Genomic DNA, 19,935 nt, shown 5'->3' on the forward strand with positions numbered 1-19,935 from the left:
CTGCTATTGTAACAATATATCCGGAGCCTTGCATTAAATTTTCACGCTTTTTTACCCAACAAATAAAATGTTATTGATATTTATAGATAAAAAAACTAAAAATATTGAAAACTGACAATGTCCATTAACAGCTTAAAAAGAATCAAATTATTTTCAAAATTTTATTGTGTATAGAAAATGCTAATATAAACATTCAGTGAAATTTTCAAGTATCTACAGTCATTGGTTTTTTAATTACAATAAAATAAGAAAATTGTTACATGAGAAATCGAGTGAATATCAAATGTTGTAAAAATATAAATTTCAGACGCTCATAAAAATTTAATTTAAATTTCTTGTAGACATTTTTTTTTTGATAAAGGTAGACAAACTTATGAGTAATCTTATATTACATTTTCAAATCTTAGATTTAAAAAGAAAAATTTGTATGAATTCTCAACTCAAAATAATTTGCTAATTTTCGTGATTTTTCCGTATTTTGTCAAAATTTGAACTTTAAATGCTTATAAATAAAAACTGTGACTAAGATTTTTAATTTTTTTCATCTGCCTTTGAAACAATAACCTAGGAGCCTTCTATTAAATTTTCAAGATTTTTTACTCAAGAGATAAAATTTTATTGATATTTATAGAAAAAAAAACTAAAAAAATTGAAAACTGACAATGGCCGTAAACAGCTCAAAAAGAGTCAAAATATTTTGTAAATTTTATGGTGTATAGAAAATGCTAATATAAACATTCAGTCAAAATTTCATGTCCCTACGGTCTTTTGTTTTAGAGTTACACCAAAAACCAAAATCGATTTTCTCAAAAACAGATTTTGCGTAAAAATTCCCGTTTTTCCTTAATTTTTCTTTTGTTTTTCACGTCGCTTTTGAAAACTACTGGGAAATTTTACATTTGACCCCCCAAAGTACCAACTAGATTCACTTTACTATCAGAAAAGATATTGTTGAAGAAAATCCAAGCACTTTTACTGTCCTAAAAGGTGATGACAGACACAAAAATAATAAAAAAACACACATCATTGTAACATCAATACATTCATCGCTTCGCTCAGAATCTAAAATATAAAAGACAGTTTTTTTAATAGTTATTTTATGTTCAAATTTGGACGAAATTAAACGAAGAAAACGATTTTAGTTTTGTGTTATATTCTAAAAATATTATTCTTTGGTACTTGAAATTTCTAAAGTATATTGTTATATACAAAATAAATATGATAATAAGCAAATTATAATAATTCAACTTGACCGGCTACTGTATTAATAATAATATAAATATAATAAAAAATATCATAGGCTGATAAAGCGTATCCGCGGCTCAGAATCGTTTTTCGTATACAATGATATTACATCTTTGAATTCAAATTTAACACCATCCATTACAGTCACCCACTTGTCTTCCACTTACCCACTTTTTTTTAATTATAAACGATAAAATAGTAAATATTAAAGGGAAATTAAAATTTGTATTAATTTTAGACGTTTTGAATACCGTGGGGTGCTACAGGATTGCTGCAACGAGTCCACCTCTATTTGCGCCAATTGACTGTGTGATTTACTGACTATAGCAGTGACTATGTATAGGTACGTCGTACCTACGTGTTTAAGAACAAAGTTTGCGAGTCTTTCGCGCAGGACTTTCACGTTGAACCTATTCATATTATATTATCGATTGCGCCATCAATCATTATGGTATCATAATAAAGTGGTATAGTATAGTGACATAATATATTAGATACTTCAGTACTTGGTACCTACGTATATGGTTATATCGGATATTTGGATATAATATAATATTATATTAATATTATAATGTAATTTTGTCACTGCAGCTTAGCAGCAGCTGCCGCCCGAACCAAATCGTCCGTAGCGTCCTTGACTCGGTCTCAAACGAACGCGGTGATCGTCATATCGCAGCACATAGATAGCGTGATGCGCGGAGTACGCGACTTCTAACCACCAGGGGTGGGTGCGTTCGTCGGCGGTAAGTAAAAAAAAAATATTAATAATGATAATACGCCTCTCGCGCTCGAGGAACGGGGTACCCACACACAGTTGCCAAACGCTCGTAGCACCGCGACGGTAGTAACGTCGTTGTCGCCGTTCCACCCGACGACGGGGGTAGTTTTTTCTCGGGTTTTTGATTTTCGTCTCGCCAACGAAATAATACGAAATATAATTACAATTCGTTGTGGTGCGTTCGCGATGAGTTAATAATAATACATTTCACCATAAACGTCGCCGTATCCGTCCTTGCGCGCGCGTGCGTGCGTGTGTGTGTGTGTGTGTGTGTGCGCGTGTAAGTAAAATACATTTTTTATAGGCAGTGTTTGAAAAATTAAAATAAACCGCGGCAAACGATGACGAGACGCGATGCCGAGAAAAAGCGAAAAGGGCGACGACCATCGACCGTGTGAATGTTTGGCGGCGAATAGAGTGTCCCTCGCTTTCACCTGTGTCTATGCTGGTCCAGTGCGCGGCGAATAGTATGTACGACTTTCGGTTGGCGTCGGTGTTGTTGGCGACGGTCGTCGTCGCGGTCGGCGCAATGGTCGGCGGCGAGTTGTCGGCCGTCGAAAAATCGTTACAGTTTGAAGCGGCATTTCAAGGTGAGCTTCACAAACGTCGTGATGATGGTTTTAATGGAAAAAAAAAACAAAAGTTCCTGAACCGCGCGAACAGCGTAACCCCCATAATTTTGCTTAAGTGATCGTTACAAAATAATATTATATTTTAAAACCGGATTTGCCGAACATTCTAATACGATTTTCCCCACATAATATTATTATGATCCGGTAATAACTGGTTCCGGCACCATTGAAAGATAATATTTGGTTAAGCTGTTCTAGCGCTATGCGACCCGTAAAAATAGTAGAAAAATCGAACACAGCTTTTGTGGGTAAAATAAAAAGTATGAAAAAAAAATCGTAAATAGGGGATTAAACCATGGTTTATTAACGAGTAAAATCGTCGTTTATTTCTAATTAAACTTTTATAAAACTCTTAGCGGAAGAGAAGCTTTTTTTATACCGTTAGTCTTCACTCTTCCGTAGTTCAATTCTTTCGAGTAAGTCACTCACGTGACATCGAGTACAGTAATTATTATTAAACATTGACAGTGAAAACCAGTAGAGAGTACCATCATAATTGGTGTACCATCAAAGACGTTGGCCAACATTGGGGTATGGTCGTTTTGCGATACGGTTGCCCATATTATGGTGTTAAACCTTTGAGAATAATAATTATCGTTAATTTTTAGTGTTAACGTGTTGCATAAATCCTGAGGAGTGTTAAATTGAATACAATTGAAAAATATATGAATTATTTAAAACTGGGAAAGTATCACCTAGGTGCATACTTGATTAAGTCATCGTTGCTCCAGTTTCCAAGGTTTCTATTAATAATGCAAGTTAATCGTACAGGTATTGAGGTATATAATATATTAAATACCTAAGGGTAGTATTTAGATACTTACTGCTCAGTTCTCGAATAGACCAGTAAATATTCGTTCTAAAAATTGTGATGTAATATACTATAATTTGGTACTAATAATTAATATGCGTAAGTATACGAGGTGTAAGAAGACTAATTGAATAATATTTACTGCAGATTATTATCTATGGATATATAAAAAAAAACGTGAACGGATTCTTCGACCGATTATGTAGTACAAAATATATACACAGACAAATACATATACTTATCTAGTACCTATATTACACCTATATATTTTTGTTACGCTCAGAGTCTAAAACAATTAATTAATTTTTAAAATACTGATATATAAAATGAAAAAAAAAGCTTCGTAATAAGTAATAACGTATGAATATTAATGTTAACATAAACAATGTATAACCTTAATTCAACAAAATGTTTTTAATGCTTATGTAATTAATTGTATCATAAAGAAACTAGATTATTTTATGTGAGCTATTTTAACCGCAATGTAAAATGTTTACACAAGGCGTGTTGTGTATGCAAAATTAATACATGTTTGTATTGTTGATGATAAAACGTGGTTCACAATTTCACATATTATATTATTATTTTTTTTTTAATATTCATCATTTTATTATGATGTTTTATTTAGTAATAGTTTTCTAAAATATAAGGAGAGATGTTATTACGAATGCTACAAAACAAATTTCGACGATTTAGCAGGTATACTTGTTTATCAAAATACTTCGAAAATCATTGTATTGTTAGGTATATAATAATGTTAGTAGATACAAATTGCTCATGCATGTTCGATGAACATCACTTGTAATTTATTTTTGCAACAGTAAGTTTGAAAACCTCATAAACATATGATTTATGTATAAAGCGGACTTAACACTAAAACTGTGAGTAAAACAAAACACGTATGTTAGGGGAAATAATTGTTAACACTTAACATAAAGAAAATGTTGTATGTATTTATTGTATTATGTATAATATGATATTGAAACAAGTTATTATATTAAATGTTAATCAAATAACGAATTCTGTATAACGTACACGTTATAGTCACCATAGTAATATAATATAGTTAAGCTTTATCTGTGACCCTCTACGTTTGTTAGTCATTTGATGGTAGACACTAGAGAGCAACCCCAACCATAGAACCCATTGATTATTAATTTGATTTAACAGTTCGTTCAACAGATTTATTATTAGTCACCTGTGAACTAATAAACATCACTCGGGGTTATGAATTTATGACAAATACCAGAATAGTAAAAAGGGTATTTTAATTGCATTTGTCGGGAATAATTAGCAATTCAGTTTGTTTTATGTAGCTCTGAGTGGACACAATAGTATACAACTATAAAAATGTATTAACATATTTTAATGAACAAAAATAAAATAATATAGTACCTACATATGTATAGTATTTTTATATTAATTTGTATTGAAAATACCACAATATACTGTATAACTATATACTTAAAAAATAAACACATCGTTTAATTTAACAAGACGTCATAAATTTAACATTATTTTAGCTATACATATTATACCAAATATTTACATACTTATCAAATTATTTTGTTAAGGCAATCACTATACTTAATATTATTGTGTTCGTTTTTATGGATTGGTTTAAAATAAAATCAAAACTAAAATCTCATATTAAAAATTATAATAATGATATTTACGATAACAATTGTTCCTATTGTAATTTTGAATACACATTACACGTGTTTTTGAATCCTTTTTATATTTTAAAATGTATACAATGAAAGTTGAAAGTAAAAATAGAAAGTTCAAAATGTATGTGACTATTACAATGAGATGTAATGTAAAAATGTAAAAATGTAAAATACTAAAATGTTCCATTCACTGTATGATAATCAATACACATCACGCGCAGACATAATATGATAATGGTTTCAGTGAAACGAGTATCTACTACCTATTGAATCATTAATTATTTAAATACTAAATAGGTACCTTTACGTGTTTTGCTTCATATGTATATAAGATAATAATTAAATTAATATCAATAAATAAAAATTTTCATGTGAAGGCTTATTGTGTTTTTATTTGTAAAAACATTTTTCGTCATATTTTTCTAAGCCCGTGGGGGGGGGGGGGGTTGGCAAGATGGTTCATTTCCCAGCCCCCCTGGAATTCAAATATAATGTTGAACATTTTATTAAACTTTTTAAATGTACTTTTTGGTGTTCGATTTCATTATGACTCCCCCCTCCATGTAGGTATCATAATATAGAGACTTGCCTTATTTTGGAAATCGTCAGATAAGTTGTTAAATATTTACCTACTCAAAACAATTTTTATTAAATATACAAAGAAAGTGGAAGTTAAAATATATGAATTATATGTATAAAAAACAGGAAGGTATTTTGAAGGGGAAAAACTCTAATGCGGAAGAAGAGTTATTTTAATCGATGCAAATTGACAAAACCTAGTGTTTTTTTTACGAATTATCTTCAATTTATAATTTAATTTTAATTTAATTTAACTTACTTATTTTATACTTATAAACTCCTTTATATACTTGATATGCTTATAAATATGTATACTTAAACGTGATGCTCATTTCTTTCATTGATAGTACTAAAATTAATGTTTAATTATTAAAATTAATTTTATATTTCATACACGTAAAAATAAGATTAGCGTATAAAAGATGTATGATGCATCTATAAATTAATAAATAAATTAAAATTAAATTAAATATAATTGGCAGTATACAGTTTTCTTTCATAGGATTATAGAAGGTGTTTAAAGTTTAAACCCTTTGAGTGGATATTAAGACTCATATATTATGTCCTATACTCTCTTTATTGACAATGAAAATTTGATTTTGTTTTGTAAAATAACATAATTATAATGAAACAACTCATAAACTTAACAAATCCGCTTTCAGAAACTTTTGAAGATGAGTAAAAAACACTTTTATGGTTTGAAAATTTTTAAAATTATACTTTTTAAAATTACAATAATTATTAACTATATGAAAGGTACTAGATGTGTATGAACAATATTGGTTCGTCTATGTTACATATTATAAAAATATAATAAACTTAACCAGAATTTGACTTTTCTGGTTGTTCCACAAAATTATCTTTTTTTTTATGAAATATGTATTTTAATTATTTTAAATAAAACAAAATTATATTTGTCATAAACTAATAAGTATTATAATCTTGATTATAATGTATGTATACAACATAATATAATATAATATAATATAATATAACATAATATACCTATTATGTTAAGAAGTGATCATTGTTTGCATAAAAAACCAAATAAATCTGGACTTATTCAATTATTTCACCAAAAAAAAAGAAACCAGATGATTCCTTTTTTATAAAAACATTAAAACTATACTTATATACATATAACGAACTAATCTGGTTGTCACACCAACTTTTAAGGAATTTTTTCCTTGGCTACTTGGCCCATAAAAAAATACATTTTCTAAAAAAGGGGATTTGCCTGGTTCATGGAGCAAGCCCTTTATTGTAATATCATATTCCATAATAGCTATTAAATTGCTATTACAATTTGTTATGGAATAAAAATATGTTTAATTTTATTTAAAATATATTTTAGTCTGCTTAAACACATTTTTAAACCAATGTATCCCATGTATTTACTCAATAATATTTTGTAAAAATATTAAATATAAGTATTTGTATAAGAAAAATGTAGGTAGGTACTCGTTTGTTTTTTCATGTATATGGGACATTTAAAATAAGTAATTCTATATTAAACAATTTTTTTTGTTTAATTTTTATTATAATTTTCATGAAACTATTTTATTTGAAATATATAACCTATATTTAATAGATACGACATATAGCTCCTTAATAAGTTTTCTAATAAATGAATACCTAGCTTACATTTTTTCAGTTCATTAAAATGTATTATGTAATAAAGTGTCTTACAGTACTGGTAGATACCTGGATTATGGGTATTTTTAATTAATGTATATAATAAACTTCACATCCACTGAGAAATTTAATTGCAAGAAAATAATTATCATAAATATGTGAATAACTCATGTTGATACATTCCATCGGGCTCATATTTCGAGGAAGAAGTTTCACTAAACTCACCAATTTAACATCATTATAATTGAAATGCATTAATTGTGTATTTAATATTGGTACTTCTCTATACTTAGGTACCTAAATCTCTTATGGTATAATTATGGTAATTGTTTTCGAAGATAATATTTTATTTAAAAGCTTAAATTAAAATTAAATGTGTAATTATAATTTATAGGTACTTCGGTACCTATATTATTTAGGAATGAATAAAAATACTGTGATATCCACTATTAATGAACTATTAAAATCTTCGAATTAATTATTCTTTTAAAGCTAATAACTAAAATAAATAGTGGTATTGTGTTATAATTAACAATTTATTATAGTGAAAAAGTTTTTATTATTTGGAAATTTTAACTATCACTTGGTGTTATTATTATTATTAATATTCGTTTTACATAAATATACCTAAACAAAAAAGCGAATTGTATAATTAATTTTACGATATTCAATTGGTTATGCAAGTTATTTGGTTATAGATATCACAGAAAAAGTGTAAATATCATATTAATGTTATAACTCAAAAGTCATAACTCGCTTAAAAATTAAAATATCGTAAAAACTAATGTACAAACTAAATAAACGATCTTACCTCCAAGTTTGGTAATAGGTCAATTCAATTTAATACCTATTAAAAATAACAACACAAATTTGGTTCTGCTGATTAAAAGGAGTTCCACTTTTTGGTTTTGTAGCTCTATTATATTATAAAATAATATTAAAATCTCTTCGAAAGATAATATTTTGATTTCACATAATTATCATCGTTTCAACATTTGTATCATATAACAAAATTAGATTTATTCAACCATTTTTATTTACACAAAGCAAAAAAATAATTTTTTTTATAAACATTATTTATACCTACTACCATTAATCCCTACAATTGGTTAATGGTCAGAATGTGTTATTTAGTGACCGTTAGTGACCGTTAGGTTCAATACATTTAAATTATAATAGAAATGATTTATGAGAGGGATCTAAAGTTTTTTTTATACGAAATAGTTATGGGTAGGTAATTTATTATATATGAAAGTATTATTACGTTAGTTTGTTCATTTTATTTTAAAGTAAACAATGCTGTTTAATAACAGTCTATGCCGCACTAGTTATATACATTTTAAAATATTCATAAGAATTTACTTTTACATTTTATACTTAAATATTAGTATTTGACTATAATACCCAAGTACCCGACGTAGATTTTATTTAAAATAACTAAATTAAACATTTATAATCTGGGGTCATTGGACGACCAAAAGATACTTGACAAATGTTCAAATAGAAAAATAAATTATCTGGAATGTTTACTGAATATTTATATAATATCAAATTTTCTTTAATATTCATATTTATGTCAAATATATTTTTAGCATAGCCGGCAGCCGCATAGGTACTTATGAATATTTTAAATTCCTTTAATATTTAAAATTGAATTATTGTATGATAATGCCTAACCTACCTATTAAAGACCTGCAAGGACCGTGAATTTTCGGCCCGGTCTGGTCCATCAATTTTATCTTCAGACCCGGTCCAGCCCAAAAAATATTATGAAAAAAAGCCCTGGCCCGGTCCGGCCTGGTCCGGTCCGAAAATAATGCTAAGCTCGTAAAAAGCCCGGAATAAAATTCCAAGACTTAAAAAAGCCCGGTCCAACTCCTGATTTATTATTCGAAGTCCAGCCCGGCCCGACAAATTGTAAAAAAAAGCCCAGGCCTGGTCCGGATTAAAATTCCAAGACTTAAAAAGCCCTGTCCAACCCTTTATTTTATTTCAAGGGCCCGGCCCGGCCCTTGCAGGTCTTTACTACCTATACTCTTATTTTTCATTTCGCAGAAAATAGTTCGTTTCTGTCAGGTACCTAATATATTGTATACACTTATACGATTCTCCCATATTTTTTTAGACATGTCTCTTTCAAAACGTATAATATTGTGTTTAATTAGTTGGATAACGTTCGGATGAGGATAATATGGTTACGGGGAAAAGTTGTATGTCCGGATAAAACGCCACACTCGAGCAACAGGTCCGTATAAATTATACACATTTAAAAAATTTGTAGGTGGTGAACAAGATAGGGGTATATAGTTGGAGGAGGGGGTTCGAGAAAATATGCCCTTAGAGGCGGCAGTTATACACGACTCGGGCAGAAGGTCGCTTGCAAACTCAGTGGTGTGTACTCAACGTATAATATATATATATTATATACATATATTCGACGCCCTTCCGCGGGTACTATCAACAGCGGCAAAGCGGTGGCGGTGGGTGGCAGAGGGCGGCGGTGGCAGCAGCGGCAACTTGTGTATTGATTAACAACAATTGCTCAGCGGTGCAGCGGCCGTTGAACGCACCGAACACATATCTATACACAGTTACGGTCGCCACCTTTGTCACCCTTATGCCTATCTTCGTCGCCTGTACGTTTGCGTGTGAAATATTGCCCAGTATATTATTATAATATGCGTATTTAATAATAATATAGTGTTGGTACACATCGTTGTTTCACATGTTTGTTTTGAACATCTGTCTTGAAATTATTTTATGTGAGAAGAAAGAAAACACAATATTATTATTGATGGAAAACGCACTGCCGCCGGTCGTTATTATACGACGTATACCGATTTACGGAGAACGATGCAGGCCCCTTTGGACCTCAGAGAGGGGGGGGGGGGAATAATTGAATTCGATTGGTTACTGACAACGGTGGTAGCGGTAGATAGAACGCGATAAAGAAGATATATAAGTTAGAGATTTTGGCCGCGGCTGGGAACAAAAGGATTTTAATGAAAATGGATTTGGTCCAAAAGCGTTTAATTGCCGTCATCGTCGCCACCGCCGTTATTTTACGATCTTTCAATTTGAACTCATTTGTTTGTACGAGTTGAAGACTTGTGCCAAGACACACGTTTTGTCGTTCATTGAATTATTCAAAACTCACAGAGAATAAATCTTCATGTCTCAAATTTTGGAAAAAATAATGTGTATTCTATTTTTTATTTTCTTGATTATATTTCTTTAAAAATATATTTCTCGTTTAATTTCACGATGTAACACGTTTCTAATATTAATTTACTATTAATTTATTTTTCACTATTGTGAATTTTGACTAAACGTATAGACTATAGAACGATTAGATCTTAAAAAAATGAAATATGTAAATAATATTTGAATTAAATATATCGTAAACCTAATACTTAGATTGTACCTATTCTCTTTCCTTCTACATCAAAACTCATTATTCTAATTAGGAAGATAGAGTACAATTCACGCAATAAAGTAACTCACAGTAACTCTTATTTTATTATTTAACAATTTGTGACTTTACTATTTTTGAATTGAATTTATAATACTTAACATAATTTTTAACACATAAAATGATTTGCATTGTAAATACACTTTTATTTACTATCTAGGTATTTTAATACCTAAGCGGGCTAAGCTAACCTATCGACTAACTTAAAAGTCATTGAAAACACATGTACGATGTACGCAGTGGTGCTACCGTAGGGGGTGGAGTGTAAGTGTAACAACAATAATTAAATAAATGGTTTTTTTTAAAGCTAAATTTATTAATATTCAAAGTGTATAGGTAGTAGGTATGTACTGCAATAGAATGTTATGATCATAGATAATATATACAACAACTAGATAGCCGTATTTATACTACAGTTGTGACCAATGTTGAAGTCGGTCGCCATTTATAAAGCAGGTAATGTTTACATTTATTTTTCATTTACCGTGATAATATTATTTTGTAAACATTGCCTGCCAAGGTGGATTGATATCAATCCACCTTGTTGCCTGCTTTGTAAATGGCGACCGACTTCGATGATAAAAAGGATACGGCTATCTAGTTGTTGTATATAAAACCATATATCTATGGCATAGACCTATAAACTAAGTTTTTAGGTCTATGTCTATGATTTATAGTTATGATATATTCTAACGAATGACGATTGTATAGTTATCATCATTTATCTGTAACAGCTTTCAATAATTTATATATATATTGTATTTAACAGTCTTTTTATAAATAGTTTTTTCATCTGTTTTATTTTTTGAAAAATTTTTATTTATAACTTAAAATTTTTCTATTTGATGTGTTACTGACTACCGTAAGACAATCGACGTTTAATACAGGAATGCCATGTATTCAGAATTTGTTTAAGTATATGTTTCAGGCAAGTGTTCCCGGTATTCAAACAACAATACATTATAAGACAATGGTGAATATATTTCGTATTTTATGTTTGATATTCTTAATAGAATTTGAAAAAAGTTTTCAAGTACTTATTTTGAATACTTACTCACTTTCAAACGGTATTTTACTTATTTATACCCAAGTTTGTTCTTGCCTAGAGAAAATGAGATATGCTAATATTTAGATGTATTATCATGCATGAATATTAAATCATTCCAAAGAATCTACTTGGTTTCCGAACTAAGTTTTCATTGTCTAAACATATTGTCACAATGATTAGGACGAGTAGGTATTTGCTCTATTAATCATACAAAATAATTCGTCATTATTTATTATTAAAATGTTATTTGAGTATTCAATATATTAATGTATTAGCATAAAACCATAAATTAATAAAATACATTCTTTGGATTATTATCTCGATTATTATATACGTACATTCAGCTATTTGTGTATAAAAACTGTACAGAATGTACATTATTTTGGAATAGAAAATAAATAATTTATTTGTATTAATTTTTTACTGAGTAATGAATGATTAAATTTGTGAGAACTATCATTATTATTCAGGCACTACCTTTACAAAAGGAAATTAAATAAATAATAATACTGAATAAGTTATCGACTAAAGACGAAATAAGGTTTATTCCCCGGTTTAAACACATATATATCCTTTAGTGACCTACATATTATTTAAAATTAAAATTTTGATTCGGGCAAGATATAGAGATAGAGCGGTGAGTTTCACTCAATTCGATGCAAGCAAAACATGATATGTATTATTACTATACATTTTAATGCAATTCAAATGATATAATATTATCATTGCGTATTTGCATTCGAAAGAACAATGATAAGCGGTACTCGTGCTCGTATTCTGTTTATGCAGCATTTTATAAACTTAGAGCGATCTTAAAATATATCTTTAAAAAAATATATGTAATATGTATATTGAGTATGATAATCAATATAATATGAATGATATTATATTAAAATAGTAATATTCCAAAACTAGAAAGAACAACAAATGTACATGTATTTAACAATTAATAATATGCAAGCTTAAGAAGACCTTCATGAGTAATTTTATTGTACTGTAATTTTATTTTATTGTCACAATTAACCCTATATCTTCATTGATTTCTTCAAAAAATTTTATTTAACTAAGAAATTCTTTTAATTAAATATAAGTTTTGTTGTGTTATATATTGTATATATTTTGTTTGACTACATTCTTCCACAGTTCAACTTAACGTAGGTATGTAAAATAGAAAATCAGATAAAAAATCGTATTGAAAATATGAATTTTTATTTTAACAAAAAATTATACAGTTTTTTCCGTGTTGATGAGGAATCAATAAAAAGAAAAAAAACAAAAAAATATGATACCCTGATATCCCCTTGCCGTGATTACGTCCCTTATTAATTACGTCGCACATGACGTCCTCTTAATCAAAGATGGATTCATTAAACGTTTTTTATAAAAACTATAACTTCATATATACGATGAGTTACTTTGATTATTATTTTACAAATTACAACAAAATTACCAAAACAAGTAGAAAACTTATGACTTAAGACTTTGGTTAAAAGTGATTATACCATAAAATTATAATGTTATAACTTATAACTTTTATAAAAAATATAATTGTTTGCAATCTTCTGAAAAATTAAACTAATTGTTTTTAAAATGAATTTCTCCTAGACAGGTATTTACAATTTGTGTTAAATTCTTTATTCATATATAGGGCTATAATTTATATATAATATATACAATTTTTGTCCTAAACTAAAATTTGATGGACACAAAATTCAAAACAATAACATACTATCTTAAAATCAATGTTATACATTATACATTATTCGCTATAGTCAGAATCAACGATTGGAATCCATTTATCCATATAAATCTTATGCTGACATTGATATTAAACACCCAGTATACCTAAAATTACATATTTTGTCTTTGATAATCGATTATATTAGTTTGTATAAATTATTATCATTGTGGGTGTTACTGCTGTGCTTACAATAAATAATGTATTGTTTAACAGTTGGTACATCAATTATTACCCTTTGAAACTATTGCAAACTCACGGTTTTAATTTTGCCCCAGGGTCCAGATAACTGCATACATTTATTAAATACCAATTCTACGATACACTGTTAAATAAAAACAAATTAATTAAATTATTAGTATCAATATTTACGTACGTACACTATTAATACTCTCTAGTGTAAATATAAAAACAAAAACTATACATTTTTATATAGATCAATATTTAATAATTAATAACTAATAACTTGTGATATTGATAACCGATTTATCATGTGCCATAACAATTAATTTTAAAGATACAGCTCCTAGGTTTTTGACACTGTTTCGTTTTCTTTCACTGACCTATACTTTGTAGATCGAAATAAGTAAGAACGAATTTAAGTAAATTCGTCAGCTTATACAAATTAATGAGGAAATTTAAGCCCAACCTTATTTTATTCTACCAACTTAAAATAAAATGTCCTATCAAAATTGTAATCACATAAAAGTTTTGGAGCACTCTTAAACTGTTTTTGATGCTTTTAGATTCTGAGCGAAGCGATGAATGTATTGATATTACAATGATGTGTGTTTTTTTTTTTATTTTTTTATTTTTTATTCATTTTTTAATTTTTGTGGCTGTCATCACCTTTTAGGACAGTAAAAGTGCTTGGATTTTCTTCAACAGTAACTTTTCTGATAAGAAAGTGAATCTAGTTGGTACTTGGGGGGGGGGGGGGGGGGGGGTCAAAAGTAAAAATTTCTCAGTAGTTTTCAAACAAGACGTGAAAAACAAAAGAAAAATTAAGGGAAAACGGGAATTTTTACGCAAAATCTGTTTTCGAGAAAATCGATTTTGGTTTTTGGTGCAACTTTAAAACGTAGGTACATGAAATTTTGACTGAATATTTATGTTAGCATTTTCTATACATCATAACATTTTCCAAATATTTTGACTTACTTTGAGCTGTTTACGGACATTGTCAATTTCCATTTTTTTTAGTTTTTTTTTTCTATAAATATCAATAAAATTTTATCTGTTGAGTAAAAAAACGTGAATATTTAATATAAGGCTCGTGATATATCGTTAGCTTGCAAATGTAATAGAAGCCTCCTAGGTTATTGTTCCAAAGGCAGATGAAAAAAATTAAAAATCCTTAGTCACAGTTTTTATTTATAAGCATTTAAAGTTCAAATTTTGACAAAATACGGAAAAATCACAAAAATTAGCAAATTATTTTGAGTTTAGAATTCATAAAAATTTTTCTTTTTAAATCTAAGATTTGATATTCATTCGATTTCTCATGTAACAATTTTCTTATTTTATTGTAATTAAAAAACGAATGACTGTAGATACTTGAAAATTTCACTGAATGTTTATATTAGCATTGTCTATACACCATATAATTTTGAAAATAATTTGACTCTTTTCGAGCTGTTTACGGACATTGTCAGTTTTCAAATTTTTAGTTTTTTTTTTCTATTAATATCAATAAAATTTTATTTGTTGGATGAAAAAGCGTGAAAATTTAATGTAAGGCTGAAAAATATTAAAAATACATAGGCACAATTTAATATTAGATTGCTCATAAGTTGTTCTTATCACATTTTAAAAATATCAAAAATAAAAAGCACAATTTTTTTTTTAAAATTTTAAATGTAGGTATACAAAATCCACCAGTCTAAAAATTATCTAGTATTTAATTAAATAACAAAAATATTAAAATTGTAGTGTTAGATATGACATCTATTTTTATTTTTAGCCAAATTTCAAGTTATTTCATTTTTTTGGAATTTTTATTTTTTATTCAGCTTAGTGAAAAATCATAAAGTCTCCACATAAGTTGTGCTTATAAAAATTCAAAAATATTCAATAATATAAACATGATATTTTTTTTTTTAAAACATTTGAATTTGAAGTTTAAATGTTCACAAAAATTTGTAAAAGTCACAATATGTGTAAATTATTTTGTAGTTAAAAATTTAAAAATATATATAGTATCTTCAATTTTCATAGTTAAGACTTGATATTTTAATGAAAATTCTTCAGAAGTAGGTATAGTTCTTACTGAATTTCAAAAATCTTAGAAATTAACAAAATTTTTTTATAGACATTTGAAGTTCAAATTTTGACATAATTAGATATTTAGAAAAAATAATATAAATTTTAGTTATTCTGCTGAAATTTAAAAATATTATTCACGTGCATTTTTAAAACCTTACATATCATATTTTTATATTTAACTATACACAGTGACATTTTCAAAAATACATACTATTTTAATAATTAATAATATAGCAAATGCTAGGTTTACGGCAAAAATGAATTCAACCGATACCCATTACTTAGTAAAATAAATTACTTTAATACAATATATAGTATCAATGTACTTAGTATTATGGGCTGATAGACTGTCTCTGTTTAGAATCGTCTATTGTGAACAATGTTTTATTAATGAATTAAAATTAAACACATTCATTACACCAATACAGTGAATTACTCAATGACTAGTTACACACGACACCTACTGCAGAAGATTACCTATTTGTTTATAATATCATATATCTCATTTCTATCTGTTTGGGAATTTTAAAATTATATAAAAACAATATCTTATACAATGAAGATGGCAACTTATTTTAAATAGATATATTAAGTTAGTTTAATCAGAATAAAGTACTTCATTATACTAGGCTGATTCAATTTTCTATATAGATAGTTAAAAAAAAGTGGAATTTTTAAACACATATTTTTACTTAAAACATTTTTTTAGAGGATTATAATTTAAATAAACAATTCACCTATATGAATCTGACGCTTTTTGTTTACGTAAAAATAATACTTAATCCTGAAGAGGAAAGGCTTATCCCACTAGATTTAAAACCAAAAAAAGGGAATTAAATAAAGCAGTATAAATGGTTACACGCATTAACTGAAATGAATGTGATATTTTTGAGATTTTCGTTGAATCAGTGTGAGAAGGTACATAAATGATAAATTGATATATTTTTAAAATTCGTTCTATGATAATTGGTAGTAAAACATTTATAAAAATAATAACATAGTCGCGCCTTACAACAGTTTTTTTTATAAAAAAACGTATGTACAATTTGCGATTCTTTATTTTGAATATTATTATGTATTCTTTTACTGCCAGATTGCTATTATAATTTATAATCCACACAAAAAATAATTACATTATTATATTATTCAGTTAGCTATACGCATGTTACGTCAACCGAGTACATTCAATATAGGTGCCTATATTATCATAAATGTATAACGTCTATCGTCGTATATAATATTTAAGTTAAAAATGAAGTTTTAAAAAATATGTGTTAAATTTCCAACACCCATAATTTATAATTGTTTGCAAAAAAAACTACGACAGAGGGTCTTAAGTACATTATGTATCTCTTTATGTGATACTTTTAAACTTTCTCATTTTAATTTTTTTTTTATTTCAAATATTCATGGTTTTTGCTTCGCATATATTACCAGATAAAAAATATATAAAAATGAATTCCTTTATTTATGGTTCAACGTTGATTATATTTTAACGTAATAATAAAGTTCGCATTTTTATCGATTTGTTGAGCTTTCAAAACGTATATAAATTCTAGGATAAAAAATAAAAAGTAAATAGGAATTATGAAAAATATTTAATAGCTGGGTCTTACTGTTTGTTATACATTTTTAAAAATATATTAATTAAAATAAAATATTATTTTAAGTTTATTATAACTCTTTTAATAGATATAGGTATACCTATATTTATTTGTTGCAAAGTTTAACAATGATTAAACTTTTACTTGTTATGTTGTTGTAAAATATCAATTTATTTTATAAGATTATTGTCAACTTAGAATCATATATATTTATAAAATAGTACCAATTATTTTTGAGTTTTATTAATTTATTAAAATATACGACTGATAGTAGTAGTAGCATATTAAATATCAAATTATTATAAAACAATATAAAATAAACCTAGCCCATTTATCGGTATTAAAATTTTAGAAAACTGTATGTATATACTATCTACCTATATATATGTAAAATATCCTGAAGTTTTAATGTTTTGATTAAAATTCAGCTATTTCATGAAGTTAATTATATGATAAATCAATTAATTTTGTCTATTATATAATAATTACAATAATAACCAGCGTTGGATTGGCAAAGTATCCACTCGCTGAGTTTTAGATTTTATATCTTTGTCTACAGTTACAGCTGTACTGTTTAATATTTCGATTCAATTATATTTTCTATTACTGTTTGTACAAATTTCTAACTGTCATATGAAAACAAATTTTACCAGCCTATATTTTGAGCGGCCCACTGAGATTTTCGTATTTTAATTATCAATAACTCAAAACTGTAATCATAGGTATATTGTAAATAATGATATTATAATTAATAAATATTGTATGAAAATATATAATTTTATCGGTTGAATAAATAATTTACTAGTATTTATATTTGGATATTGTATTCAACATTTATATGTTGTTTGTTGGTTGCTTGGTTCTATGAAGATTGAGGTTATAATTGGGTTTACATACATACAGGTATAATAGGTATACTGTATACGTTTTTATTTTAAACTTTCGCTGATTAAATGTAAAAATATATAACGATTGGCTTGTGCAGATATTCATTTGAAATAAATTACTTTTTCTTATAAACTTTATAATTGTTGTATAAAACCTGAACCAGAGAATAATATTACTTTTTTTTTTTTAATTTCATAATAATATTAACAATAATAAGTTGTGCACTTCTTTAAATTGTATGAATAAAATAATAAATATACAATAATTTCTGAAAAATAATTCACCGATTATTTTTCATTCTTTAAATTTAATTTTAGATTCTTAGTGTAGTATTTTAATGGTTTGAAATTTTTTCGCTTACACTCCATTACGATCTTTTTTGTTTATTTTTTAGGTACCTAAGCAAAGCTTAACTTGGAAAAGTTTTTTTTAAAGCTATGATTTATCATTGCTTTCAACTATGATGATACCTAAACCTAATAGCCTGATGCATCTGCGGACTTCTGAATTTCATATTTTTATTTAGGAAATTCATTATTTTAAAAGTGTTTTTTTCTTAACAAAACAAGTTTTGATTGTTTCTAAATTGAATTTTAATGATTTTCATGACTATAATCAAACAACATTTCATCTAAATCATCTAAATTGATGTTAGAAAAAAAGATTGACTTTTTACGTAGAAAATTTTTTTTTCGGGGAATTAGTACAAAATAGATATTTTTATCAACTTTAAAAATGAGTTTTCACCAGTACCAACTAAATAAGTTTAATAAAAAGTTAATGTAAATCGATATTTATATCTAAAAGTAATTTCAATGCTATAATAAAATTTCCCATCTGACGATTATTGCAATTATGCTTATATATCTAGGAAAAAATATTCGTTGTTTCTGCATTCAATTTTATGTTCAATGAGCTAACGTTAAACAATTTTAAAATGTAATATATTATCTATGTAAGTTGACTAACCTTATAGAACATACTAAACATTTTTTCTTTTTTCTTTTCTTAGGACGTTGTGGCCACGATAGTCCATGTGAACAACTATGCTACGAGCTCCATGACGGCATGTTCGAATGCGATTGCAAAACAGGATTTGCATTACATGAAGATGGTTATACTTGTACAAGTATGCTTAATTAGTCCAAAAATTAATAATGTGCACAATAAATATCTCAATCACGTTTACTGCAATATAATACCACGATCTGAATTCTTACTTTTCATCTTACACAACAGGACATAATAAGTAATATTATATTATGTGGTACCAAACTAGTACCATACAAAATATCTTTCCATGTTTTTTGTCTTACGAGTACATTCTTGCAGCCGAATATAATAAATTATATAGGTTCTACTCTCAACCGGCTTCCTGACTAAACTTTAAAACTTACTTAACTATTTAAATACTTAATTTAAATAAGTAATTAAACTTTAAAAATATAAAAATAAAATAGCTATTTTATTACCTAATTTAAAATAGCTTTGGTGTGTCGGCTATTCTAGATTTTTTAAGGAACATAAAAACAAATATTTTAATGAAAACAAATAGATTCACTAAAAACTG

At 27.2% G+C, this 19,935-nt stretch overlaps 1 protein-coding gene across 1 annotated transcript in view; it reads left to right on the forward strand.

Moving 5' to 3' along the window:
- Window positions 1-2,030: 2,030 nt before the first annotated feature.
- The window catches only part of LOC132943076 (pikachurin), an 81,849-nt gene continuing 63,944 nt past the window's right edge, over window positions 2,031-19,935 (forward strand). The window contains exons 1-2 of the mRNA XM_061011873.1: window positions 2,031-2,613; window positions 19,378-19,494. Coding sequence (XP_060867856.1) covers window positions 2,466-2,613; window positions 19,378-19,494 — 265 coding nt within the window. The 5' untranslated portion in view covers window positions 2,031-2,465. The remainder of the gene's footprint in view (window positions 2,614-19,377; window positions 19,495-19,935) is intronic.

This window comes from Metopolophium dirhodum, chromosome 4 (assembly GCF_019925205.1).
Source record: "Metopolophium dirhodum isolate CAU chromosome 4, ASM1992520v1, whole genome shotgun sequence".
NCBI lineage: Eukaryota > Metazoa > Arthropoda > Insecta > Hemiptera > Aphididae > Metopolophium > Metopolophium dirhodum.